Source organism: Mastacembelus armatus, chromosome 16 (assembly GCF_900324485.2).
Source record: "Mastacembelus armatus chromosome 16, fMasArm1.2, whole genome shotgun sequence".
Classification (NCBI taxonomy): domain Eukaryota; kingdom Metazoa; phylum Chordata; class Actinopteri; order Synbranchiformes; family Mastacembelidae; genus Mastacembelus; species Mastacembelus armatus.
In genome coordinates this window covers 17,777,420-17,799,407 of record NC_046648.1, presented here as the reverse complement: position 1 = coordinate 17,799,407, position 21,988 = coordinate 17,777,420, and the positions used below count along the sequence as shown (strand labels likewise).

At 39.1% G+C, this 21,988-nt stretch overlaps 2 protein-coding genes across 5 annotated transcripts; one reads left to right on the top strand and one right to left on the bottom strand.

Annotated features, from left to right (window-relative positions):
* Nucleotides 1-2,327: 2,327 nt before the first annotated feature.
* dedd1 (death effector domain-containing 1) lies at nucleotides 2,328-16,318 on the bottom strand. 2 transcript variants are annotated; one of them, XM_026317532.1, is made up of 7 exons: nucleotides 16,225-16,318; nucleotides 15,699-15,891; nucleotides 14,678-15,201; nucleotides 14,414-14,542; nucleotides 12,554-12,700; nucleotides 3,899-4,267; nucleotides 2,328-3,562 (listed from the first exon to the last, which is right to left on the bottom strand). In XM_026317532.1, exons 3-7 carry the CDS (start codon nucleotides 15,150-15,152, stop codon nucleotides 3,540-3,542), a joined length of 1,143 nt encoding a protein of 380 aa, XP_026173317.1. In that variant the 5' UTR covers nucleotides 15,153-15,201; nucleotides 15,699-15,891; nucleotides 16,225-16,318; the 3' UTR covers nucleotides 2,328-3,539. The 2 variants fall into 2 exon arrangements, with proteins under 2 accessions (XP_026173317.1, XP_026173316.1); XM_026317531.1 differs by having other exon boundaries at nucleotides 2,328-4,267.
* A 1,272-nt stretch (nucleotides 16,319-17,590) lies between these two features.
* rabac1 (Rab acceptor 1 (prenylated)) lies at nucleotides 17,591-21,312 on the top strand. Of its 3 annotated transcripts, none has more exons than XM_026317575.1 (6): nucleotides 17,591-17,695; nucleotides 18,750-18,881; nucleotides 19,137-19,349; nucleotides 19,626-19,723; nucleotides 20,039-20,140; nucleotides 20,398-21,312. In XM_026317575.1, exons 2-6 carry the CDS (start codon nucleotides 18,760-18,762, stop codon nucleotides 20,484-20,486), a joined length of 624 nt encoding a protein of 207 aa, XP_026173360.1. In that variant the 5' UTR covers nucleotides 17,591-17,695; nucleotides 18,750-18,759; the 3' UTR covers nucleotides 20,487-21,312. The 3 variants fall into 3 exon arrangements, with proteins under 3 accessions (XP_026173360.1, XP_026173361.1, XP_026173363.1); XM_026317576.1 differs by having other exon boundaries at nucleotides 17,609-17,709; XM_026317578.1 differs by having other exon boundaries at nucleotides 17,612-17,695; nucleotides 18,753-18,881.
* The last annotated feature ends 676 nt before the right edge of the window (nucleotides 21,313-21,988 follow it).

The following is a 21,988-nucleotide window of genomic DNA, read 5'->3' as shown; positions in this document are numbered from 1 at the left end:
AAATCTCAGTTTTTCCCAAGGCAGGCCTGGGGCAGCTTAGCTGGTCATCAAACAAGGCATACTCTGAACAGGGTAGAAACGGCCCCATCAGGTTTTCCCCCAAGGGTTAGTCCCACTTACTGTCATCCCTGATAGCAGATCAACAATAAAACTTCATTTGTATACTCAGCAGCATTTTAAAAGGGTAGTTGTGGTCAGAGTGCTCTAAACTAATAATGGAGGTGTCTTTAAAAGAGCAAGTGACAAAAAAGTAACATCAAATATTTAAAATGAAAGACCTGTAAAATCTGGCAACAGAAGTGAATCAACAAGAATACACCCTGAAATGCCCATAGACATACAATGGACTGAACTTTATTGCATAGCACTGACAGCTGCAGATTTTGTGCACTTTGAGTTTTTATATACTTTTATAAACAAAGCATGGAAATATAGAGCTAACTTTGCAAACTGAAACAATTAGACAAATTCAGACTTACAAGTGTCAAAATAAGCTACTTTAGCATGTGCATAACATGCCTAAATTGCATATGGCAACATATGACCTAACCTTGGATCAAAGAGCACCCAAAACCTTTCACAGTCTCAATACTAATTCAGAATGCTTGCAGATTTCTGAGCAAAACAATGTAAATGCCCTCTTGCAGACACACATGCATCCATCATCTACTGCTTATCCTGGAACATCCAGGGTCACAGGTGGGCTGGAATCAAACCCAGCTGACAGTGGGAAAAAGGTGTGGCACATGCTGGACAGATCACCAGTCTATCACAGGGCTGGCTGACACACAAACTCACATTTACACCTATGCCCAATTTAGAGTCACCAATTATCCTAACCCCAAGTTACACGTATTTGGACTGTACAAGTCGGACTACCCAGAGAACACCCACGCAACTATGGAAGAACATGCAAAATCCACCCAGAAAGGCTCCAGGATCGAATGAGGTTTGAAACTGAAACCTTCCTGTTGTGAGGTAACAGTGCTCCTAGAGCAAACAACCCGAAGACCTAATGCCAAAGAAGGACCATTGATAAGTAATGAACCAACATTTGCATATCCAGTAGCATAAGCAGTCATCCATCCATTATCTGTACTGCTTATTGTGCAGAGCATTGAGCGGCGGTGCAGTCTATCACAGCTGATATTAGGTGAGAGGTGGGGTACAGCCTGAACAAGTCACCAGTCCATCACAGGACTGACAGAGAGAGACAAACATTCATACTCACATTCACACCCACAAGCAAATGTGCAAAGCCACACAGCCCACCCGAACCTTCTTTTACCATTTCATTTTTTACCATTAGCCATTCCTTATTAATGTAAGTATTGATTGAGCATCCTCAAGATGTTCCTTCGTTGATTCTGTTCTTTGTGAACAGATTCTGTAGAGTTTGTAATCTTTGAACTACAGAGGTACATAACTAATTATGACATTCTGAAAACTAAGATATATTTTTCTATTCGCAAAACATAGGTTGCAGGGCTGGACACACACACACATATATATATATATATATATATATATATATATATATATATATATATATATATATATATATATATATGCACTGCATGGTATATTTTAGGAATCTTTAGGAAATTATCTTGTAGAGCAAATTTCTTAATGTTTCATTTACAAATAAGAAATGCTTTATTTTTTTTAAATTGAACAAAGGGCAAATTTTCTGACACTTAGGTTACATCAAACAATTCATGTGATGTTGTATTTTGGCTATAGCAATTAGACCTTCAAGGATGAAAGAAATAGCATAAGTATAGGTAGTCTGATAATCTGTTATGAGCACACACACACACCATTCTCAGATTTCATCATACCTAAGAGCAAGAAGAAATAATTAAGGATCTGATCCACAGTGACCTGTATTTGAGGGACCTCTTCAGACCATAAGGGGCAGGGAGAGGGCACACTGTCTAATACAGGTGGAGGACCACCCCCCAAAGAAAAAAAAAACCAATTCAGAAAACCATTCACAATGCATAAGGACTATGACAAAATATGAGACAAAAACATTGAGCATAAGCCAGAGATTTAAAAATATGAGGAGTGTTCTTCAGTTTGATTTGGAAATATCTTTGATGCTGTTAATAGTTTGAAAAGTTTTAAGTTCAAAGACTTAAATTAAATGTAATACAAATGCAGGCTAGAATTTTATGGGTGATTTTAAAACTGTTTGTCTACAAAATTGTATTTCACAGAAATTTATGGAACAACTGTACTATAAGCACCTGTGGGTAGGAATTTTATCACAATAATAATTGTTTTAGAAATTGTCAAAAAAGTTGATAATGTGCACAGACAGCTTTAGGTCATCAATCCTTTATTATTCACCAGAAATAAGTTGTATATTATAAAGATTTCCAAAAAGAATTGCTACAACAAACTTAAATTTTCTTAACAAAAAAAAAATTCCCCTGAAGGAGTTCATTTTGCTTCTATGAACAATACAAACATACACACGTTAACAAATTAATTTAGCAAAAAGCAGAACATGGAATAATGTCCATTGTCCCTCACTGTGCCCAGCCCTGCACTTCAGACAGTAGCAAGTCTGCCTGCTTAAGTCGTGCCTGTATGAAGGGACTTAGAGTGAGGGGCCTTATTGATCGTCTTCTATGAGTGAAGTCCAGGCATTAGTTCCAGCAGGGTGAGCAGACGGCCGTTCGTGAGCCACTCTACTGGGCCTACATGGCAGGGCTGAGTGGAGCTGGGATGTGCACTTTTGATTTTGATCTCCCCAACATCACTTCTATTGACCGACGCACTGTCCTGTGCTTTACTTGCTGAGAGAAGCACTTGCTGGGGCCTTGCTAGAAGCCCGGACACAAGCCACCACTGCATTATCCGAGCTGCTGTTGACAAGCTTGTGATGATGAATCTTCCATGGTCTGCTGAGGCCTAGTCCTAATCACTGCTGTCATCTACTGGCAACTGCTGTACTCACTGACCATGGCAATCACAACTTGGGTTATCGTTGCAAACAGGGCTGAGAATCGCGGTGTTTGTAATCTAGGTGTACATGTGTGGACTAGGGTCTCCAAAGTCAATCCAAAGGTCATTGTGTACTGAGAACAGCTCACTGTACTCCATTCTCTCCATCTTTTTTTTTTTTTTTTTTTTTTAAAGAGCTGAAACTTTTAAGCAGGCAACTTTTTCCTTTACATTAGTTTTAGAGCAAGTTATAGTTAACAAATCCAAAATTTTATTAAAGCATGATTTTCTGGGTATAATTGTAATCTGTATTTTTAAAAAATGTGGGGATTTGAATGTCCACTATCTATCCATACATTTACAACAAATGCACAATACTCTGTAAGGGGTTTTGTTAAGTTGGTGGGTAATTGACTCTGCATAGTCTCGTGACCATGTGACTGTGTCAGCACCATAGAGTCATCTGTGGTAGCCCAATTGCCTTAACTTTATAATTTAAATTCATGTGTGGGGCTTACCACTTGTGGCACAGTCTTTCTTGCTCCTGTTCTCACAGAGACTAACAGGAAAAATCTTGATCTCTTTCATCCTGGTGTCTTACAAGCACCTGTACGTGAATTCAGAAGAAAAGCACATTGATTTATTATTATTCTTTTTCCACAAATAATGGCAATGTTTTAACTAAAAGCCATCAAACAGACTATTGTAAATATAAGGCATGTTATAAACACAAATAAATGACGGTAAGTGTTGCCATCTAGTGGTAAATACATTGACTGCAACTACACAAAAACTCTTTCAGCTGCTTTCAAATTTGACTGTAGCCATAACCTTCAAAAGCATTCCATAGTATTCCATTCTTTAAAGTTAATATAGTCCACCCAGTGCCAAAGAGTCTTATCAGCTTATAGAGCCCAGTGAGTCTCTGTGTGCCCGTCGTTACCAGATGACAACATTCTTCTTGCTCTTAGCAGCCTTCGGCCTTCCTCATAGTCATCCTGGTCCACGCTGATCAGCAGGCGGACGCCCTCAGACCCTGCTGCCATCCGCAGGGAGTCAGTGATGAAAACTCCCTTCAGGGCTTCAAGCAGAGCTCCGCTCAGGTAGTCACTCCAGAAGGCCTCAAGGTTATCCAGTTCTGTAAACTTGATGTCGCAGACGATGGAACCCAGGTCTCTGGCACGCAGCAGTGAATTGGCTTGGCTGAACAACTCAAACTGCCGCTCCAGGGGCTGCCGCTTATCCGAGGAGACACCGTCTCGGAGTGCCGACTCATGCTCCAGGTATTCAGCCCTGACACGCAGGCGGATATCTGATAATGGAAGAGGAAGGAGGAAGCAGGGGTGGAAAAAGTGGTGAAGGTGTGATGACAGAGTGGGGTGAAATAATGGAATAACGACAGTTGTGAATGAGGGTAAAGCAAATACACAGTGTGAAAAGTGGAGAGTAAAAGGGATAAAAAGTAAAAGTGATGAAAGTAAAGGAAATGTTAAGGGACAAGTGAAAAGAAATGAACAGTGGAACAAACCAAATTGGACAGACCCATATAGCAGACAGAAAGGGAGGGGTCATGAAGTCAAAACAAAGGGAAGAGAAACAGGGAAAAGACAAAATCATTAAAAGACAGTTCATTTAGGTTATCTATGTTGGAGCATTAAATTGAGCAGGGTTTTTAAAAAGAAGTTCAAGAGCATAGAGTTCCCAAAAGACAAAAGGTCTAGTGACTAGTGACTGAAAACTGTATGGCAAAGTATGTTCAGGATATTTCTTAAATGCTTGACAAAGAGCGAATAGACTGATGTAGCAGGACAGGGCAAACCTGTAAGAAACCGGAGCTATACAGACCCTGCTACGTCCATTGTGTGCGCTTTTGTGCTAAATACTGGTGCGATCACTTCAAAATTAGTTCTTAGTGATGGTGTTACTGACGTTTTGGAGCATCAAGAGAAATACTCTGAACCAGTAGTATAATTCCTTTTCTTCCCAGGAAATTCCATAATTTTTAAGTATTAATGTCAGCTGTAAACTAGATGACTGCCATTAATGAGCAAAGACTGATACATAAGTCATGGCTGCAGAGTTCATGTAATGAATCCATTCAAATTAACTTGACCCCCGTCAAAATGTTGGTGGGAGCAATGAAAGCAACTTAGCACTGTCACGCCTTGGAGTGGCTTTTTGTCCCGGCCCAGTGTTTCACCAAATTCATTCTGAGCAACTTTAATGTTGAAAATAGATAGCTCCCGGAGTTCCGCAGTAACAGGATTTGGCGGTCATGCAACAGCACAGCGAGAAAGATCAGAGGATACATACTGTACTGAGCAAGAGCACCGCTGAGATCGTCTCCCATGTCATTATTCCAGAGCTTCATGTGGAAACCAGCTGCTGATGACTTTTGCTGCAACAAAAATCCATCTCTCCCACTCAAAGCCCTTTAGTTTAAAACAGTATTTACTACCAATGACATCATATGCTCTAGAAATATCAATAGATCATTGCAAAGCTGTGCAAAAACCTTTTTCACAGTCTTAATGCCATTATTGCATTTCTTGTTATTTAAACCCCAGCCCTACTAAAACCTATTTGCTGCCCTATATTGAACTTCTAGGGAGTAAAACAGGTGAAATCAAAAAAGGAAACAAAAAAAACTTCAGACTGTGCTTAAAATAAATATTGTCAGTAAAATGTTAAAACAGCTTTAAAATGTTAAAAATCAACACAATCACTTATTTTATATAAGCCTAAGTACTTCACTTCACCCAGAGTTGTGTGTGAAAAGCCACACTTGTAAATTTGATGGGAAGACATTGACTGAAGCCTCAGATATGGTACAAAATGATTGTATTTCAAGTGAGCACCAAGTACCACATTAACACTTAATCAAGGTCTGTACATTATTAACTGTACTAGAGCAATAAATCCACAGACAGAAGTTACACATTTTAACTCAGTCACATCTACCCTCTCTCCATTTATATTTTGTTTGGGACTATGGGGAAAGGACTCATGAGGGATAAAGTTTGAAAATGCCAACATCAGAAATGCAAATGTTGAATTAAGGAATTGATTTTGAATCTCTTAACATTTCTAGGAGAGCGATAACCAAACATCAGTTTTTGCATTCATGTTTCACAAGGCTGTAATTAGATTACTATGAAAACAGAGGACTGGATCAAAAGGGACGCTTAATCAATAAGGTTTAACAAATCTTTAAAATATGCTGCATTGGAAATAAGATCCAACTGAAAAGCCAAAAAAAAAAAAAAAAAAAAACAACCAAAAAATGAAGGTAAAATGTTTTTCTTGATAGGGGTATTGCTATAATCATGTTTCCTCAGGTCAATTCTGTGATAATACATACAGATTTCAGTTGGACACATTACATTAACAAAATCCTTGGTATACCACAAATTATGGCTACTCTTATAGAAGCTAAAGTGTATATCCCAAGCATTCATCCCCCTTGTTCATGTTTTATTGTTTTACAACACTGATTAACAGTCGACTCCAAACACTAAGTGTCTTTGATGGCTGCAACTGCATCAACAATTGGAGACTATTAATGATTTGTTCCTTAAAAATATCAATCAGGAGAAATGTACAAAAAAAAAAAGTTACAGAACAACAATACTCTCCAGTGCGGTCAATCATGAAAAAGTTACTAATCTGTCTAATACTGAGTGCTAGCACAACAAAGGCCTCCAAGAGGTCTTTTTATGAGAGGCTCTCTGCGTACAACTACTATGCAAAAAAATAAAACACGTCTGATCCAATGTACAAATAAAGTTTTATCAGGACAGAAAACTTAACTGTAACTTTTGCCATCTATAATTGGCATAAAACAATCACTGCTCATCACTGGTACTACATTATCCCCACTCTAAAATACAGTGGTGGCAGCATCATGCTGCGGGATGCTTATCTGCAGTGGGCCCCCTATCAGTTGAGAACATAGAGGCTAACTTAAATGGAGCAAAAAAAAAAAAAAAACAAAAATCCATGAGGAAAACCAGCTGCAGTGACAAAACTGTAACTTTACAGCACTATAACCTATGAATATGTAAAGATAATTAACTGACTAAATCCTTATCTGGAATCAGTGTTAAAAATGCATTTGCTGTCATTCAATGTTGAAAAAGAATAAAAACATGTCTAAGGTGGGGGGGTATTAACAGTCAATGTACATATCTGGTTAATGCAAGCATACTGACAAATCAATGACAGATTGTATCTGAGCATTTCAGCATTCTGTGGGGAAAACAGAATGTCAAATGCACAATCTAGAAAAAAAATGTGTGAACACTTTGGAATAGCTAGGCCTTCTGCATTAATTGAGTCAACAACTTAAAACATTCAGTGTTTGTGGAAAAAGCTTGTGAACCCTTGGCTTTAGTACCAGTGGCAGCAGCATTTAGCAGCAGTAACCTCAAACAAATGACAATTTCTCTTTAAAGAAATGCTTCATCTAAGCCACCTTAGGATGTCTGGTGTGAAAGGCTCTTTTATACCACACACACACCAACTGCTGTGTGTTCCCCCCAAACAATTCAACTTTAGTTTCATTAGTCCACAAAGCATTTCTCCAATAATGTTGTGGCACATCAAGGTCAGATAATGCATCACTTTAGACACAGTGATTACTTTATTTTGGGAGGAGAGCCAGCTTACTCCATGCACCATGGTATGCATATGACACACTTGTAAATAGAGATGTTAGCCAACTCCAATTATTCCTTTAAGTCTTTAGTATTAAGAAGGGGTTCTTTACATTACTGAGCAATCTGTGGCGTGTCCCACTCCTAGAAAAAGTAGCCATAAAACTAAATTGCAACTCTAACATTTTCTGGCTTCAAGAAAATCAAATATTCCTGATTGTAAATCAATCTGAAATCTGTTTTTTTTATGAGGCATGGTTGACATCAGCAGATGTTTTCCACGAGTTATAAACTAAATGTTTAAGGGTTTTTTTTTTTTTTTTTTTTAATTGCTGTAACCCACAGCTCCAATCTTGTTTCACTGGCTGGACTCTACAGGTTTTCTTGATATCATTAGCCAAGGAATTCACATTTTTTTTCCTAACCTCCACTGAATATTTGATGTATTCAGTATGGATAATAACACCACAATGCTTTGGTTATTAGTAAAAGAGTGTACATGGTTCAGAACTATAACATAAAGATCTGACCCAACGACAGAATTCTGCATATGACCTAACCTTTTACACTCTATAATAATCAGTATGGGCTCAGTAAAATACTGAAGTACAGTTAACAGCTCAAGTTTTTGGATCATTACACTTTGTGAGGCTGTGATAAACACATGCCCTTCATGCAATTACTGTATTTATGGATGTTCTCCATTTCTGCCTCCCCATTTTATACGGAACAGGATGGAGGTAGAGATAGTGGCACTGAGAAGGCCATTTAAAAGCACAGGAACACAGTGATAGTCATTTTGTTAGGGTTACAGAGCACTTCACGCTTCATCAGACACAGAGACATCCACTTAGACAGAACATTAGGAAGCACAGCTTTCATTTTCTCACTTTAAACACCAAACCCGTTTGGCTTCCTCCATCTCACCCTACCAAAAAAAAAAAAAAAAAAAAAAAGAAAAAGAAAAAAAAAAAGTTTAAGTACCCATTTACGAGGAGTCACTTGGCACGGAGAGCTTCAACTCTTTATCGATCCGTTTTTCTGTTGAACGACTCAACGAGAGTGTGAAGAGTTAGGGGAGTATTGAGAGACAGGCAGACAGAACTCTCTTTTCCCCATAGACAATAGAAATCACTGTACCATTTTGCGTAGTTTGAGCATTTAGTGTTCATTCTCTCCCTCTCATTGTGTGTAAGGATACTGTTTCCTGACACACAGGTTGGTCTGTTTAGAACTGCGAACACAGAAAAAGGAGAGAAAGAGAAAGAGACAAGCACAATGGGTTGGATATCTGTCGTTTTTTTTTTGTTTTTTGTTTTTTTTTTTTTTCAACATCAAGCAGACATGGCACAGCACTCACTTCTCTTAGCTGTAATGAGGTTTGAATCAGAGCAATACGTGGTACTGACAAGTTAATCAGCTCAGAAATGCCTTAACAGTAGCTCTTGCAGTGTAACATGGTAATATCCAAGTGGGATGCTTGGGACTACTCTTACCTTGACCAACTCCCTTACCCTCACCTTCACCAACCCATTATTTAAGCCCCAGTAGTAACATCAATCAACAGTGTCCATTAAACCAAGTAAGGGCCTTCACAAGCACCCCATTTAGATAAGACAAAACCTCTACTGAGCTGAGGGTACAAACACCTTCTGGGCATTTGTAACAGCAGTTGTCATTGTCAGAATGTAATTGAGACACTTCACTGAAAACGATCTGAGAGATGAATCATGACAAGAAAGAGTATTTGAAGCCTGTTTAAATGCTAGGGGCCAACATTGGACTGAACTGCCCTATCTTTCTCTGCTCCCTCTTGACAAACACACACTGAGGACTCACATGGGCACAGAGATAAGATACAGCAGGAGCTTCCTTCAGAACACTGTTGGATTATTTTCCTCAAAACTGGCTGAGTAGAGGTTACATAGGCTTTTATTAACAGGTGTATGTTGGTAGCCATTTTAGACTATCTGAAATGAAATCCAAAACCAGTCCTTGTGATAGAAGAGATAGTTGTGTCAAATTAGCATTTTCTCAACTTGAGCAAAAGCTGATTTAGCCGAATTTCTATTTAGCCAGTATAATGTGAACTGACTGAAATATACAACTTGCAACGAAAGCAGTTTGAGGGGAAATGAAGGCCCTAAAGGTTTCCCCATATGTAGCAATAACTGACACTTTCACGGATATGTCCAACATTTTTCTTTTTTGTCTTTGCAGGTTACAGAACAGGCTTCACTGCTCCAAGTGAAATTCTTTAAGGGCTCAATGTCATTTACTAAGACTGATCACAAATAATCCAAACAAGTGACCTAAACAAAACTCGACTGTCATCACTGTTTGGTTTACAGCATATCAGAATATACAACACTGAAATTGGAAAATAGTACCACAGAGACATAAGAGACAAGATATGTTTGTTTCAGTACAATTTAAAACTGCAATTTTTTTGTCATCAACTTTTGTTTTTCTATGATCATATGCTCGTACAGTTACAAAAGCATTATGATCAAAGATCTAAAATGTTAATTACTGGTGAAACTTAATCCAAGTATTTTATAGCCAAAAAGTGAATGCGTGTCACTATCAACACCTGTACAATTTATTTCCAATAAAAGACAAATTATCAAAGACAACCCTGCCAAGACACAGAAGCAGAACATTGGCCATATTTGTGTGAGTGTGTGCAGTTTGTCAGGGTAATTTTGTGCAAAAAATATCAGGGAATTTAAAAACAGACTTACTGCACATATCCCATTCGCATGATTTTGCTGAAATCAAATGTACTTCAGGTTTTCCAGAGAGTTTTGGTTTTTTGCCATGTTTGCTTTTAACATCAGTTGAAGACTTTTTGGAAATATTTCAAGCTTACTGTTGAGGACTCAGTTCTGTGAAACACTGACACCAACACCTTGTCAGAAATAGATAACCTCAAAATATTTTCTCATCCACAGTGCACAACACTAGAGAACATCACAGGATGATTTTTGAGAGCAAATTGTGTTTCCTGAGGGGGATAGGGTAGAGAGCAGCTACATTATGATACACAAGCATCGAAAACAGAGCAAAGTGGCAGCACCAACCCCTGTTGTAACAAAGGGGTGAGCCTCTTTTACCTTAGGCATCGGCCCAGACTTGTGAGAGAGCGCATGACTGAGTTGATCACACGCACTGCAGTATGTACGGACAGAGTGGAGTGACAGACTTTTTTGTTTTGTTCCTCAGTCTCCCCCTGTGTCTCCGTGATCCATTGTGTCTTAGGTTACTCGAACTGAGTCACAATCTTGAGTCAACCTGGTGGAATCAAATGTGGAGTCAAGACAGCAACATGTTTATAGTCACAGGCACATCATTTATCCTGAAGAGCTAAGCGCTGTCTTCATTGTTAGGTGTGGTTTTTTTTTTTTGGTTTTTTTTTTAAAATCGACTTTTAATCATCAGGCCTTTGTTGCTATACATATTTCTAACCAGAAAGAAATGATGGACTTTGAAAATATTTGTGAAGGTCTGCAGGAAGGACTAAGCTCACTTCAGACAAAGAGCAACTGATGTGTTATCTGAAGCTTACTGTGCTAAGAAAAAACTAGTACTGATTGATCAAAAGGCAGAAAAAAAAAAATCATTGAAATGCAGAAGACGACACGGACATTTGATTACATAAGAGTGAGGTTGTTCTGAACAACTGCTCAAAATAAGTTCAGGATGACGTGTGGATTGACAGCTGCCTCTTATGACAACTTTGTATCAAGCTTGATGATAAAGCAGAACAAGTTCTGCATCTAGCGATGACTGGACAACTTTATTCAGTATAGAGTAGACAAAAGGACAGGAGACAACCTACCAGTCTGCACTCTTTGCAGTAACTGCAGATGAACATAGACCAATAGGTTAGAGAAAAAGGGAAATGAGGGGAAAGAAAGTAAAGAAGAGCAAGATGGAAAAACAGGTAAGGTGACAAAATCTCTGATGTTGATGTTACAGTTAAGGTGACACTAAGTTTAATATAGTCAACATTTAACAATGAACATACCATGTGAACAGTTTGACTAATAGGAAGATGCCCGTCAACTGAAAGGGGAGTAAGCAATTGTGGATTTCATATGTTATTTTTGTGTGCGACAGTTTAATCAATTGCTGTGAACCATTTCTGCTGAAGCTGTAAATCTGATAGAGCCCCTGAATTTTCAATGTGTTTGAGATGGGAAGTCAGCATCAGCTGTGTAGTCAGTAAGGTGTTAGCTTTCTGGCACCATGGGACAGTAAATTAGGTTGTTAGACCAAAAAATATTTATAGCACTACGAACAAGTAAGTTACAGGTAGTACAAGTGTTTACATAAAAACGTATATATTTAGTAAAAAGGTATGATAGTCTTGTCCCAAATAGCAGATTTTTCCCCTGTAAATATGGTTAAGTCTTGCAATATTTAGCTATAGGTTCAAATGACTCCTAGGTACTTTTAAGTTGGTGTGTGACCCCTGGATGAAGGACAAACTCTTTAATACTTGCACACCTGGCCAAGATATCCATTATTTTGATTCTGTTCAGTACAAGTGCCTTGCAGCAGTCAAAGCAAAAATCGCTGTTTGTAATGCAAATTTCTGCAAGGAATAAAAAGACACTAATCTGTGTGTGCAAAGTTTCTTTCTTCAGGGGAGCATTTGAATAAAATGAAAACAAAACATTGAATGTTCAGACTTGTATGAAAACTCCTTAACTCAAGCTGAGCTTCAGCATAGACAAAAACATCAGTCTTTAGGTGACAAACCAGGAAATATGGCAATGATGGTGGAGATGTTAATAGATAAAATGAAATTGGAGTTTACATCGTTAATGAAAGAAGTCAAGCGTTTTGAGAGAGAAAACACGGGGATGAAGGCAGTACTGACGCCAAGAGAAGAAATTCTAAGAGACTAAGATTAGGAATGCTGGCATGGGACTTACCACAGGACACTTTATGTTGTCGTGGTAGTGGTGGTGGAGGTGGTGTGTGGCTCTGTCTGCTTGATTTTTTGGGCCTACGGCTCCAGCCGTTTCCTCTCTTCTTCCTCCTCCTCCTATTGGACTGCTCGCTCATAGGAGGGTAAATGCCTGAAACAAGCAGATAATTAGTACCATATACAGTGGGTACGGAAAGTATTCAGACCCCATTAAATTTTTCACTCTTTGTGTCATTGCAGCCATTTGCCAAAATCAAAAAAGTTCATTTTATTTCTCATTAATGTTCACTCAGCACCCCATCTTGACAGAAAAAAACAGAAATGTAGAAATTTTTGCAAATTTATTAATAAAGAAAAACTGAAATATCACATGGTCATAAGTATTCAGACCCTTTGCAGTGACACTCATATTTAACTCACATGCTGTCCATTTCTTCTGATCCTCCTTGAGATGGTTCTGCTCCTTCATTGGAGTCCAGCTGTGTTTAATTAAACTGATTGGACTTGATTAGGAAAAGCACACACCTGTCTATATAAGACCTTACAGCTCACAGTGCATGTCAGAGCAAATGAGAGTCATGAGGTCGAAGGAACTGCCCAAGGAGCTCAGAGACAGAATTGTGGCAAGGCACAGATCTGGCCAAGGTTACAAAAGAATTTCTGCAGCACTCAAGGTTCCTAAGAGCACAGTGGCCTCCATAATCCTCAAATGGAAAAAGTTTGGGACGACCAGAACTCTTCCTAGACCTGGCCGTCCAGCCAAACTGAGCAATCGTGGGAGAAGAGCCTTGGTGAGAGAGGTAAAGAAGAACCCAAAGATCACTGTGGCTGAGCTCCAGAGATGCTGTAGGGAGATGGGAGAAAGTTCCACAAAGTCAACTATCACTGCAGCCCTCCACCAGTCGGGGCTTTATGGCAGAGTGGCCCAACGGAAGCCTCTCCTCAGTGCAAGACACATGAAAGCCTGCATAGAGTTTGCCAAAAGACACATAAAGGACTCCCAGACTATGAGAAATAAGATTCTCTGGTCTAATGAGACTAAGATTGAACTTTTTGGCATTAATCCTAAGCGGTATGTGTGGAGAAAACCAGGCACTGCTCATCACCTGCCCAATACAATCCTTACAGTGAAACATGGTGGTGGGAGCATCATGTTGTGGGGGTGTTTTTCAGCTGCAGGGACAGGACGACTGGTTGCAATTGAAGGAAAGATGAATGTGGCCAAGTACAGAGATATCCTGGAAGAAAACCTCTTCCAGAGTGCTCAGGACCTCAGACTGGGCCGAAGGTTCACCTTTCAACAGGACAATGACCCTAAGCACACAGCTAAAATAACAAAGGAGTGGCTTCGGAACAACTCTGTGACCGTTCTTGACTGGCCCAGCCAGAGCCCTGACCTAAACCCAATTGAGCATTTCTGGAGAGACCTGAAAATGGCTGTCCACCAACGTTCACCATCCAACCTGACAGAACTGGAGAGGATCTGCAAGGAAGAATGGCAGAGGATCCCCAAATCCAGGTGTGAAAAACTTGTTGCATCATCCCCAAGACGACTCATGGCTGTACTAGCTCAAAAGGGTGCTTCTACTCAATACTGAGCACAGGGTCTGAATACTTATGACCATGTGATATTTCAGTTTTTCTTTTTTAATAAATTTGCAAAAATTTCTACATTTCTGTTTTTTTCTGTCAAGATGGGGTGCTGAGTGTACATTAATGAGAAATAAAATGAACTTTTTTGATTTTGGCAAATGGCTGCAATGACACAAAGAGTGAAAAATTTAAAGGGGTCTGAATACTTTCAGTACCCACTGTACTATACCCTATACTTCCAGCCAGCTAAATAATATTACAGTGAACTTACCAGTTCTCAATTGCTGGGTAAAAGATGGAAGCAGCATGTCTGTCTCTCTACACCTTTGACGCATTCCAGAGATACACATCAAGTCTGTGTTTTCTAATCCATACCTCTGTGCAATTCTCTCAGGAGATACTGTAAAACATAAAAAAATAGAAATTAATGCTTGCTAAGGTAGAACTATTTGAAAAGGAATGCAATTATACCTCACAATCGAGAAGGCAGTCATCATAATCTCAACATTTGATATACCCTGAGACTCATTCTCACCTGTCCTCCTTTTCTTATGAGACACTAAAGGCAGCAGATCATGACGAGTGAGGATTCTCAGTAGTTGTAGTAGTGGCTCCAGGTTACCATCACTGAGGTATCCATGCCTCTCCAGCTCAAGCAACAGCTCAAGGCCACTCTTGGGTTTATATGAGGCCAACAGGGGATGCTTAGAGCCTTGAGGGTTTAAACGCCTCCAGGCCTTTAGCAGCTCAGGACTCGGAGACACTCCTGAGTCATCCGATTCACCCTCACGGGGTTCAACTGTCCAGTCCACTGGATCAAGGGGGTGTGAAGCAGAACAGGTTTCATTCAGAAGGAATGAGAGCACTTCAATATCAGTCTCTGTCAGGTGAGAACCAACTATTTCAAAGACCTCATGAAGAGACAACATCCCATAGTAGTTCAGGCACTCTGTTTCATCCCAGTAAAGTGAGTCCCTGTGCAGGTTCCCAAGGTGATGCGCTGCAGCCATGATTAGGGTGTGCTTAAATGCCCTCTCCACCTTCCCACCTGTGTCAACACTGTTCAGGATAAAAAAAAATAAATAAATAAATAAACAAATAAAACAATGTATTCAACATACATATAAGCCTACAACACTCCAGTGTAATTTAGCCTTATGAGTCCTACAGCCAACATTACAAATAAAACGCTCAACATTACTGCAATGTAACGTACGTACTCGTACATAAATTAGCTACTAATTTAATAACTTAACTCTGACATCGATTTTCTGCCATGTTGAATTTCATGTATTATTTTTAATGAAATTTATGGGAACGTAAGGAAGTAAATTATTTTCTGTAGTTTTTTTAAACAGGTAAGTGCCTTGATGAGCATGTCTCAACAAAACCAGTGTAAACCGGCTGAGAAAACGAGCAATTACCAAAAGGCAATAATGTTAGCAAGTCCTCTGCGCTAACTATAGCACATAGCTAGTGAATGCTAACGTTATCGTAGCGCTGTGGCTTGGTTAGCTTAAGGGTCTGTTTTAGCTAACAAAAATCAGCAGCCGTACCGATTTTCGCCGTCAGCTCGACGCTGCAATGCAAAATGTCAGCAGTGAATGTGCTATGTCGTCGTTGTTTTCAAAGAATAGCTAATAATTCTGTTGAACGCCAGAGACTGCTAACGCTGTTCTTCAGCAGCCGGTGGAACAAATCAGCAATCCCCTGGCGTTACGTAACGTTTCCCTGAGACGTCACGTTTCCCTGAGAAGAAAAAAAACATACCAGCAACATACAAAATTACACTTCAGACAGATACTGAGATACAAAGACAACAACTCAAAACACTCAAATTAACAACTGGGCTCACACTTGGTGTATTTTGACATATTCATAACAGATAACCAGTTCAGTAGGAGCAGTAATGTTTATTAACGTAAACGGTTTGCTAGCTGAAAACGTTATCTTACGTTTAGCTACGCACGGTCCCGATTAAAAAACAAGCCCCGAGTCCTATCAATATCAGAGCACAACAAACAGCTATGCAAGTGTAAAAAATGTATTTACAACATAAGACAACAAAGTAATGTTAATCACCTTCGCAGTTAAGACCGTTTCATAATCTGACAACTCCCACAGCGCTATGCAGTGCGGACAGCACCACAATAATACAGGGAAAATGACCAATCACAGGGCTGCGCCTGTCTGAGAACTTCCGGTCACGTTTTCTTGTCACTGATAGCATTTTCTGTACGACCTCTCCTTCTGGTAACCAACACAGGAAAATGACGGACGGTTACAAGTCGGCTACTTAACTCGGTGGTCTATCTGGTGACTAACTAATCCTGCTCTGTCCCCTTGTCACCATCGCCCTCCTCTCTCCTCCGTGCTGTCAGCCAAATAGAAAACTTAATATGCAGCCACAGAATCTATAATCTTATAAAAGACATACGTTGAACCACAGATTTAAATTACTCTAATTGAATACTAGGCTGTTCTGGGTAATGCAGAACAGCCCTGATCTCATATTCTCACCTGAAAGTGAGACCTGAAAGGTTGTCTTTGAAAAAAAAATCCTACCTTTATTGTAAACATTGAACTGAAAAAAATGTTCCTTTATTTGTTAATGAAGAATAATAATTGAAAAGCTTTGTAAAATACTGTACGGGTTTGGCATTTTATCTCTGCTTACACTAAAATAATAAAATGCATCATGCATTTCCTGGCAAGTCGGCTAATGTTGTCTGACAATATTCACACCACGGGACTGTAACCACACACTTTCTAAGTCACAGTAATGATGACCCAATGTTCACAGTCAGCAACTCTATTTGCTTTTCAACTTGTGAATTTAATCTCCACCATGAAATCCATCCCTATCTCCTACATTGTTTGTGCGTGGTGGAACCTGTTTGTGAAATCTGACATGAGTTAATAATAGGTCTAATGATTAGTTATTATTATCATTTTCAGGGGTGCTGAGATGACATTTAGGTGAGCCTGAGCACCCCTAAAAGGGGTCTAAAATCACCCCTGTTCAGAGGTATCACTAAAAAAATAAACAGTAGTCAAAGATTTCTTCCTAACATACTCATTTCCACTCTAACCTTCACTACTATTTGGAAATGTACATATTAAACAAGTAAACATGGTAAATATTAAATTATTAGGATATGGGCCAGGTTATACTTTATTGCTGAAACACTTTGGATTTGCTAAAAATACATTAAATGTTAAATAAACCTTTATCTAAAACATCTAACAAACTATTTCCAGTGCTGCAGGTATTCATATATTTTTGTACTTAAACAGTGTTACCCTAATATCACGATGTATGCACTTTCACAATTGAAAGGTAGGTAGAAGAATGTAGACCTATGTCCAAATAACTCCCCACGTGTTTATCTAGGTAAAACATTTGTAAACATTAAACATCGTATTGAGGATGTCTGTCTGTAGGTGGCGCTGTTGTGCGTCTAGAGGGCAGGAAGTTAAGTAACATCCACATCACATCCGTGAACCACAACAGCGACACAAAAACCTGAGGGAGTCTTATCAAACTTCTGCTGTGAGTATATTTAGGTAAAGGATTATAGATCTGAGAGTTCGGGTATATCTAGTCTTCTCTCTGTTCGTCTGAAACACCGACCTGTCCGTGTGTACAGTGAAGTCATCTGTCTGTTCTGCACCGGTGGTGGACATGGACGTCAGCGAGCTGTGACAATGTCTGAACCTCCAGCATTATTTTTTTTTAAACGTTGTCTTTGTTACATGTTAGTTTTATAAATCACACATATGGCGTTAACTACGTCATTTATTAAACCCGTCTACGTTACTTTATAAACGAATACGTAAGGATCTGCGGACGAAACCAGAATATCCTGTGTGTTCAGTGATGTGGCAGTGGGAAATCCTGGCTTTGTTGACTAAAATTTTCCACTACTTAGCTTCTCCACCTACGCTGTGTGCCTTGTTTTTTTTCAGCCTGTGTGAATAACAAGAATGTAAATTATAGGCATTTATCTCTGTTAACCACCTACACTTGCCTTTTTTTTTATTTAGCAAATTTTCCCTAACTTTCTTTCTTCTTAAAGCTGCAGCTCCACCTAGCAGTCATGCTGATAGATTACTCTGTTAATGCAACATGACGTAGACGCTCATATGACATTTAGACCAGTAGATATAAAGTAATTACAAATAGAAAGTTCCAGGATGAAATGTAAACATAATAACATATTAAAAATGGAAGCATTAAAGCATTATTGATACCTTTTTAAAGCTATAACATATTTAAGGCTGCATTTGATAAATTATAGATCTGAACTTGGATTTATGGATTATCTGTTGACAGCAAGTGTAAGTGTGACACTTGAGTCTACTTATAATAACAATAATATGTTTTATAATATTTTACTTTTTCAACGTAAACCTTTGTTGATACCCAACACTTGTCTGCACTATAATACTGTAATATAATAATAATGGCTTCTGTGTTGTTACCCAGTAAAAACATCTGTGACATGCCTGCCCAGTGTCTTACACAATCCCTTAGAATGTAGACCTAAATGGAAATGGTGTAAGTAATGAAAATGGGATTCATTTTTATGTTTGTTCACACACAGAAGTCTGTAGATGCCGTCTGGAGCTCCAAAGGGAGAGAACTGTCTTGTAGACATGGACAGCAAGGCTGGAGACCTGTTCGCTGCTGAGGATGCTCATCCCACTGGCACAGGTGGAGCGGGAGTCTTGGCAAGGTAAGTTTTTATCTTGTTTAAGTTTTGAGTGTAAATTTGTTGAGATTCTGTGTTGTTCAAAATTGTTCTAGTTTTATTAAATATTTTGCTTTCCAAAAAGATATATGGGAGCTTCTGTTACAGATACTGTTGTTCTACAGCTACTATATTAACAGAGTGACTAGTTTCTCTATGTCTGTTTCACCATTTTAATTAATGAAGCTCTTAATATTTCTCTGTGTATTAAGCTCTTAATGCCTTTTCTGTATTTCATAGGCTCTGGCTTCCTAAAGGTTTCTCAGCCAGTATGGCTAAAGAGTGGATCGACAGGCGTCGAGTATCCATAAGGCCATGGGCCAGCTTTGTGGACCAACGCAAATTTTCAAAACCCCGCAACTTTGGAGAGATGTGTCAGAGGGTGGTGAAAAACGTGGAAATTTACAATAGCAACTATACCTTCATCTTCCTGGGTCTCATCCTCTACTGCATGTAAGGCCAACAAAGAGTCAGTCGTTCACATTGTTTTGTTAGTGGGGATGTTTTTCCCCGCTCTTCCCTCGCACAGTCAGTCGTAAATGCACTGAAACTTTAGGAAAGCTGTCTGGAACATTTCTAGGGGTATATTTTGTGTGTATTACAAAAAGAAGATCCAAACCATGTGAAAATGTGTTTTAAAAAAGTATAATAGAAGAATATAAAAATGCTGCTTTACATACCACCATTATTAAGAGGTTAATAATAGGTCTTGATGTTTCTTCTCCTCAGTATCAGCTCTCCCATGCTACTGATTGCCTTGGCTGTGTTCGCTGGTGCCTTTTATATAATCCACCTCAAGTCCCTGGAGTCCAAACTGGTTGTCTTTGGTGAGTTAAGCTGTCACAGCTGCCTGACAGGTTTTTTTTTAAAGTTGTACCTGTAAGAATAAAGTGTATTATTAAAATCGCCAGAATCATTTGTATTGTATTCTAAATACTGTATGCAGGGTTTTTGAGGAACTGGACAGCTGTCACTTTATTTAGTGTTAATATAAATCAAATTCATTACATTTGAACTCTCTCACTTTGACAAGAAAACATACATGTCAAAACAGTTAAAAAATTCAAAAACACTTCAAATGAATGACTGAGTGTAGAATAAGAAAATATTGGCTTAAATCGATCATTTTCATTGTAAACCAGGCAAAGAGCTGACTGTCCCTCACCAGATGAGTTTGGCTGGAGCTGTCTCTCTACCCGTGTTCTGGTTGGCTGGAGCTGGAGCTGCAGTGTTTTGGGTTCTGGGTAAGCCAAACCATATTTGTGTTATTCTAAACATACAGCAAGATTTGTTGCAATGCTTGTCAGGCTACTCTAACTGTAATGTGTTCTTTTTATATGATTAATATATTAAACAATATTCTGCTGTTAAATTTAATGAAAGTTTCTGAAATAAAAGCGGTTGCATTTATGAGTGGACATGCCCTGTCAAAGAAAAGCATCCCGCTTTATTGTACTTTCCCTTCACATTCCCCTTTTCCATTTGTCACCTCTCCTCTCAGGAGCAACGCTGGTTGTGATTGGCTCTCATGCTGCGCTCCGTGAGCTGGAGGGATCTGACATGGAAGAGCTCCTCATGGAGTCGGTGTAAAGAGCAGGAAAAACTTTTGGCAGGTGCTGGTCGATGATCAGTGATGACTTTGATCCTGTAATCATATCAGCTCAGAGGGGTTGAGGAAAATCTGTTCCTGAGCTACATCTGCATCCTATATTCTCTGTATTTGACCTATTCCTGTGTATCAATAATGCACCTTGTCTTGCCTCTAAAAATAATTTTTGTTGTAGACTGTATAGCTGTTCTCCCAAAATTATTCATACATATAATTTGCCATATGCACAAATAATTAATTCACAAGCACAGTATCATAAACTTTATATGCCTTTCTCTATGTATTTTAAACCTTGAATGCCTCTGGTTCGTATGAAATATCCTCATGCTTCCTGCACTGTCCCTTATGTCACAATTTATTAATCTCCTAAAGCATCATCTGCACTATGATGTAGAAATAGCTTCTGTCCATCAGATTTTTATTTAATTGTAAGAATTATGTATACACTTCCAAACAGCTAAAATTGTTTCATTTTCCAAAGGAAAAGTGCCATTTAAGGCTTTATAAATGCCATGCAACAACAACAACAACAACAACAACAAAAATGAATCCAAACACATATACACATATGAGAGTACATGTTAAAAAGTCAGTACTTTGTAGTGGTGTTTTATACTGGGAATGATACGGTACATTGATGAATGTCTATACGAGTATCTATCAGCTCTGCTTACAACATCTGAAGGTCAGTCTGTAAACTTGAAATATTTCTTTTTCTTAATCTGTTAGTTTACATTTTAATGCAAGTTGGGTGTTTTTAGTATTTAAATAACGCTGGAAGTGCAATAAACCCTGATGTAAAGATACTGTCACTGGCTTGGTTTTTTAAGGCCTTTATTTTGTCTAGTATTAATTGAGACAGTTGGTTCATTTCAGGCAAAACTACAACTGAGTCATGTTTGTGTATGCATGGCAAGAGGTGCAGTGAACTCAGTGACCTTCAGCACCGAGTTTGTACATTTCTTCATTATTCTGGTCCCGTGAATACACAGAGGAATATAACAGGACAGTTGCAACTCTCATGACTCCTTTTCTCTCTGTCTAGTACACCAAACACTGCAGCACTCACCAACCCCCTTTTGTGCCCCATCCTTCCCCCTCTTGTCCCCCTTTTCGTGCGACCCTTCTGACCTGTGCTCTGTGACGGCACAGTGAGAGGACCCCATGCTCAAGTTGCCATGGTGATGACCTTGGAGGGCCCCAGTCAGACACACACTCGCTTGCACACTGCGGCAAAGGCGAGCGATCGATATTCTATTATACGATGGGTGGCAAGGGGGGAGAGAGGGAGAGTCGCAGTGCAGTGAGCTCACTGCAGAGACACAGGGGAAATTAGAGCGAGGGTGTGAGTGTGTTTGTCAGTGAGTGACAGAAAGTGTGTATGTGTGTTACTGTGTGTATGTATGAGCGAGAACAATGCATTTGTCATTGGACAGTAGTAGAATGGTGCTAGAAAGTTTTTGTGTTTCGCATTCGTAGGGAC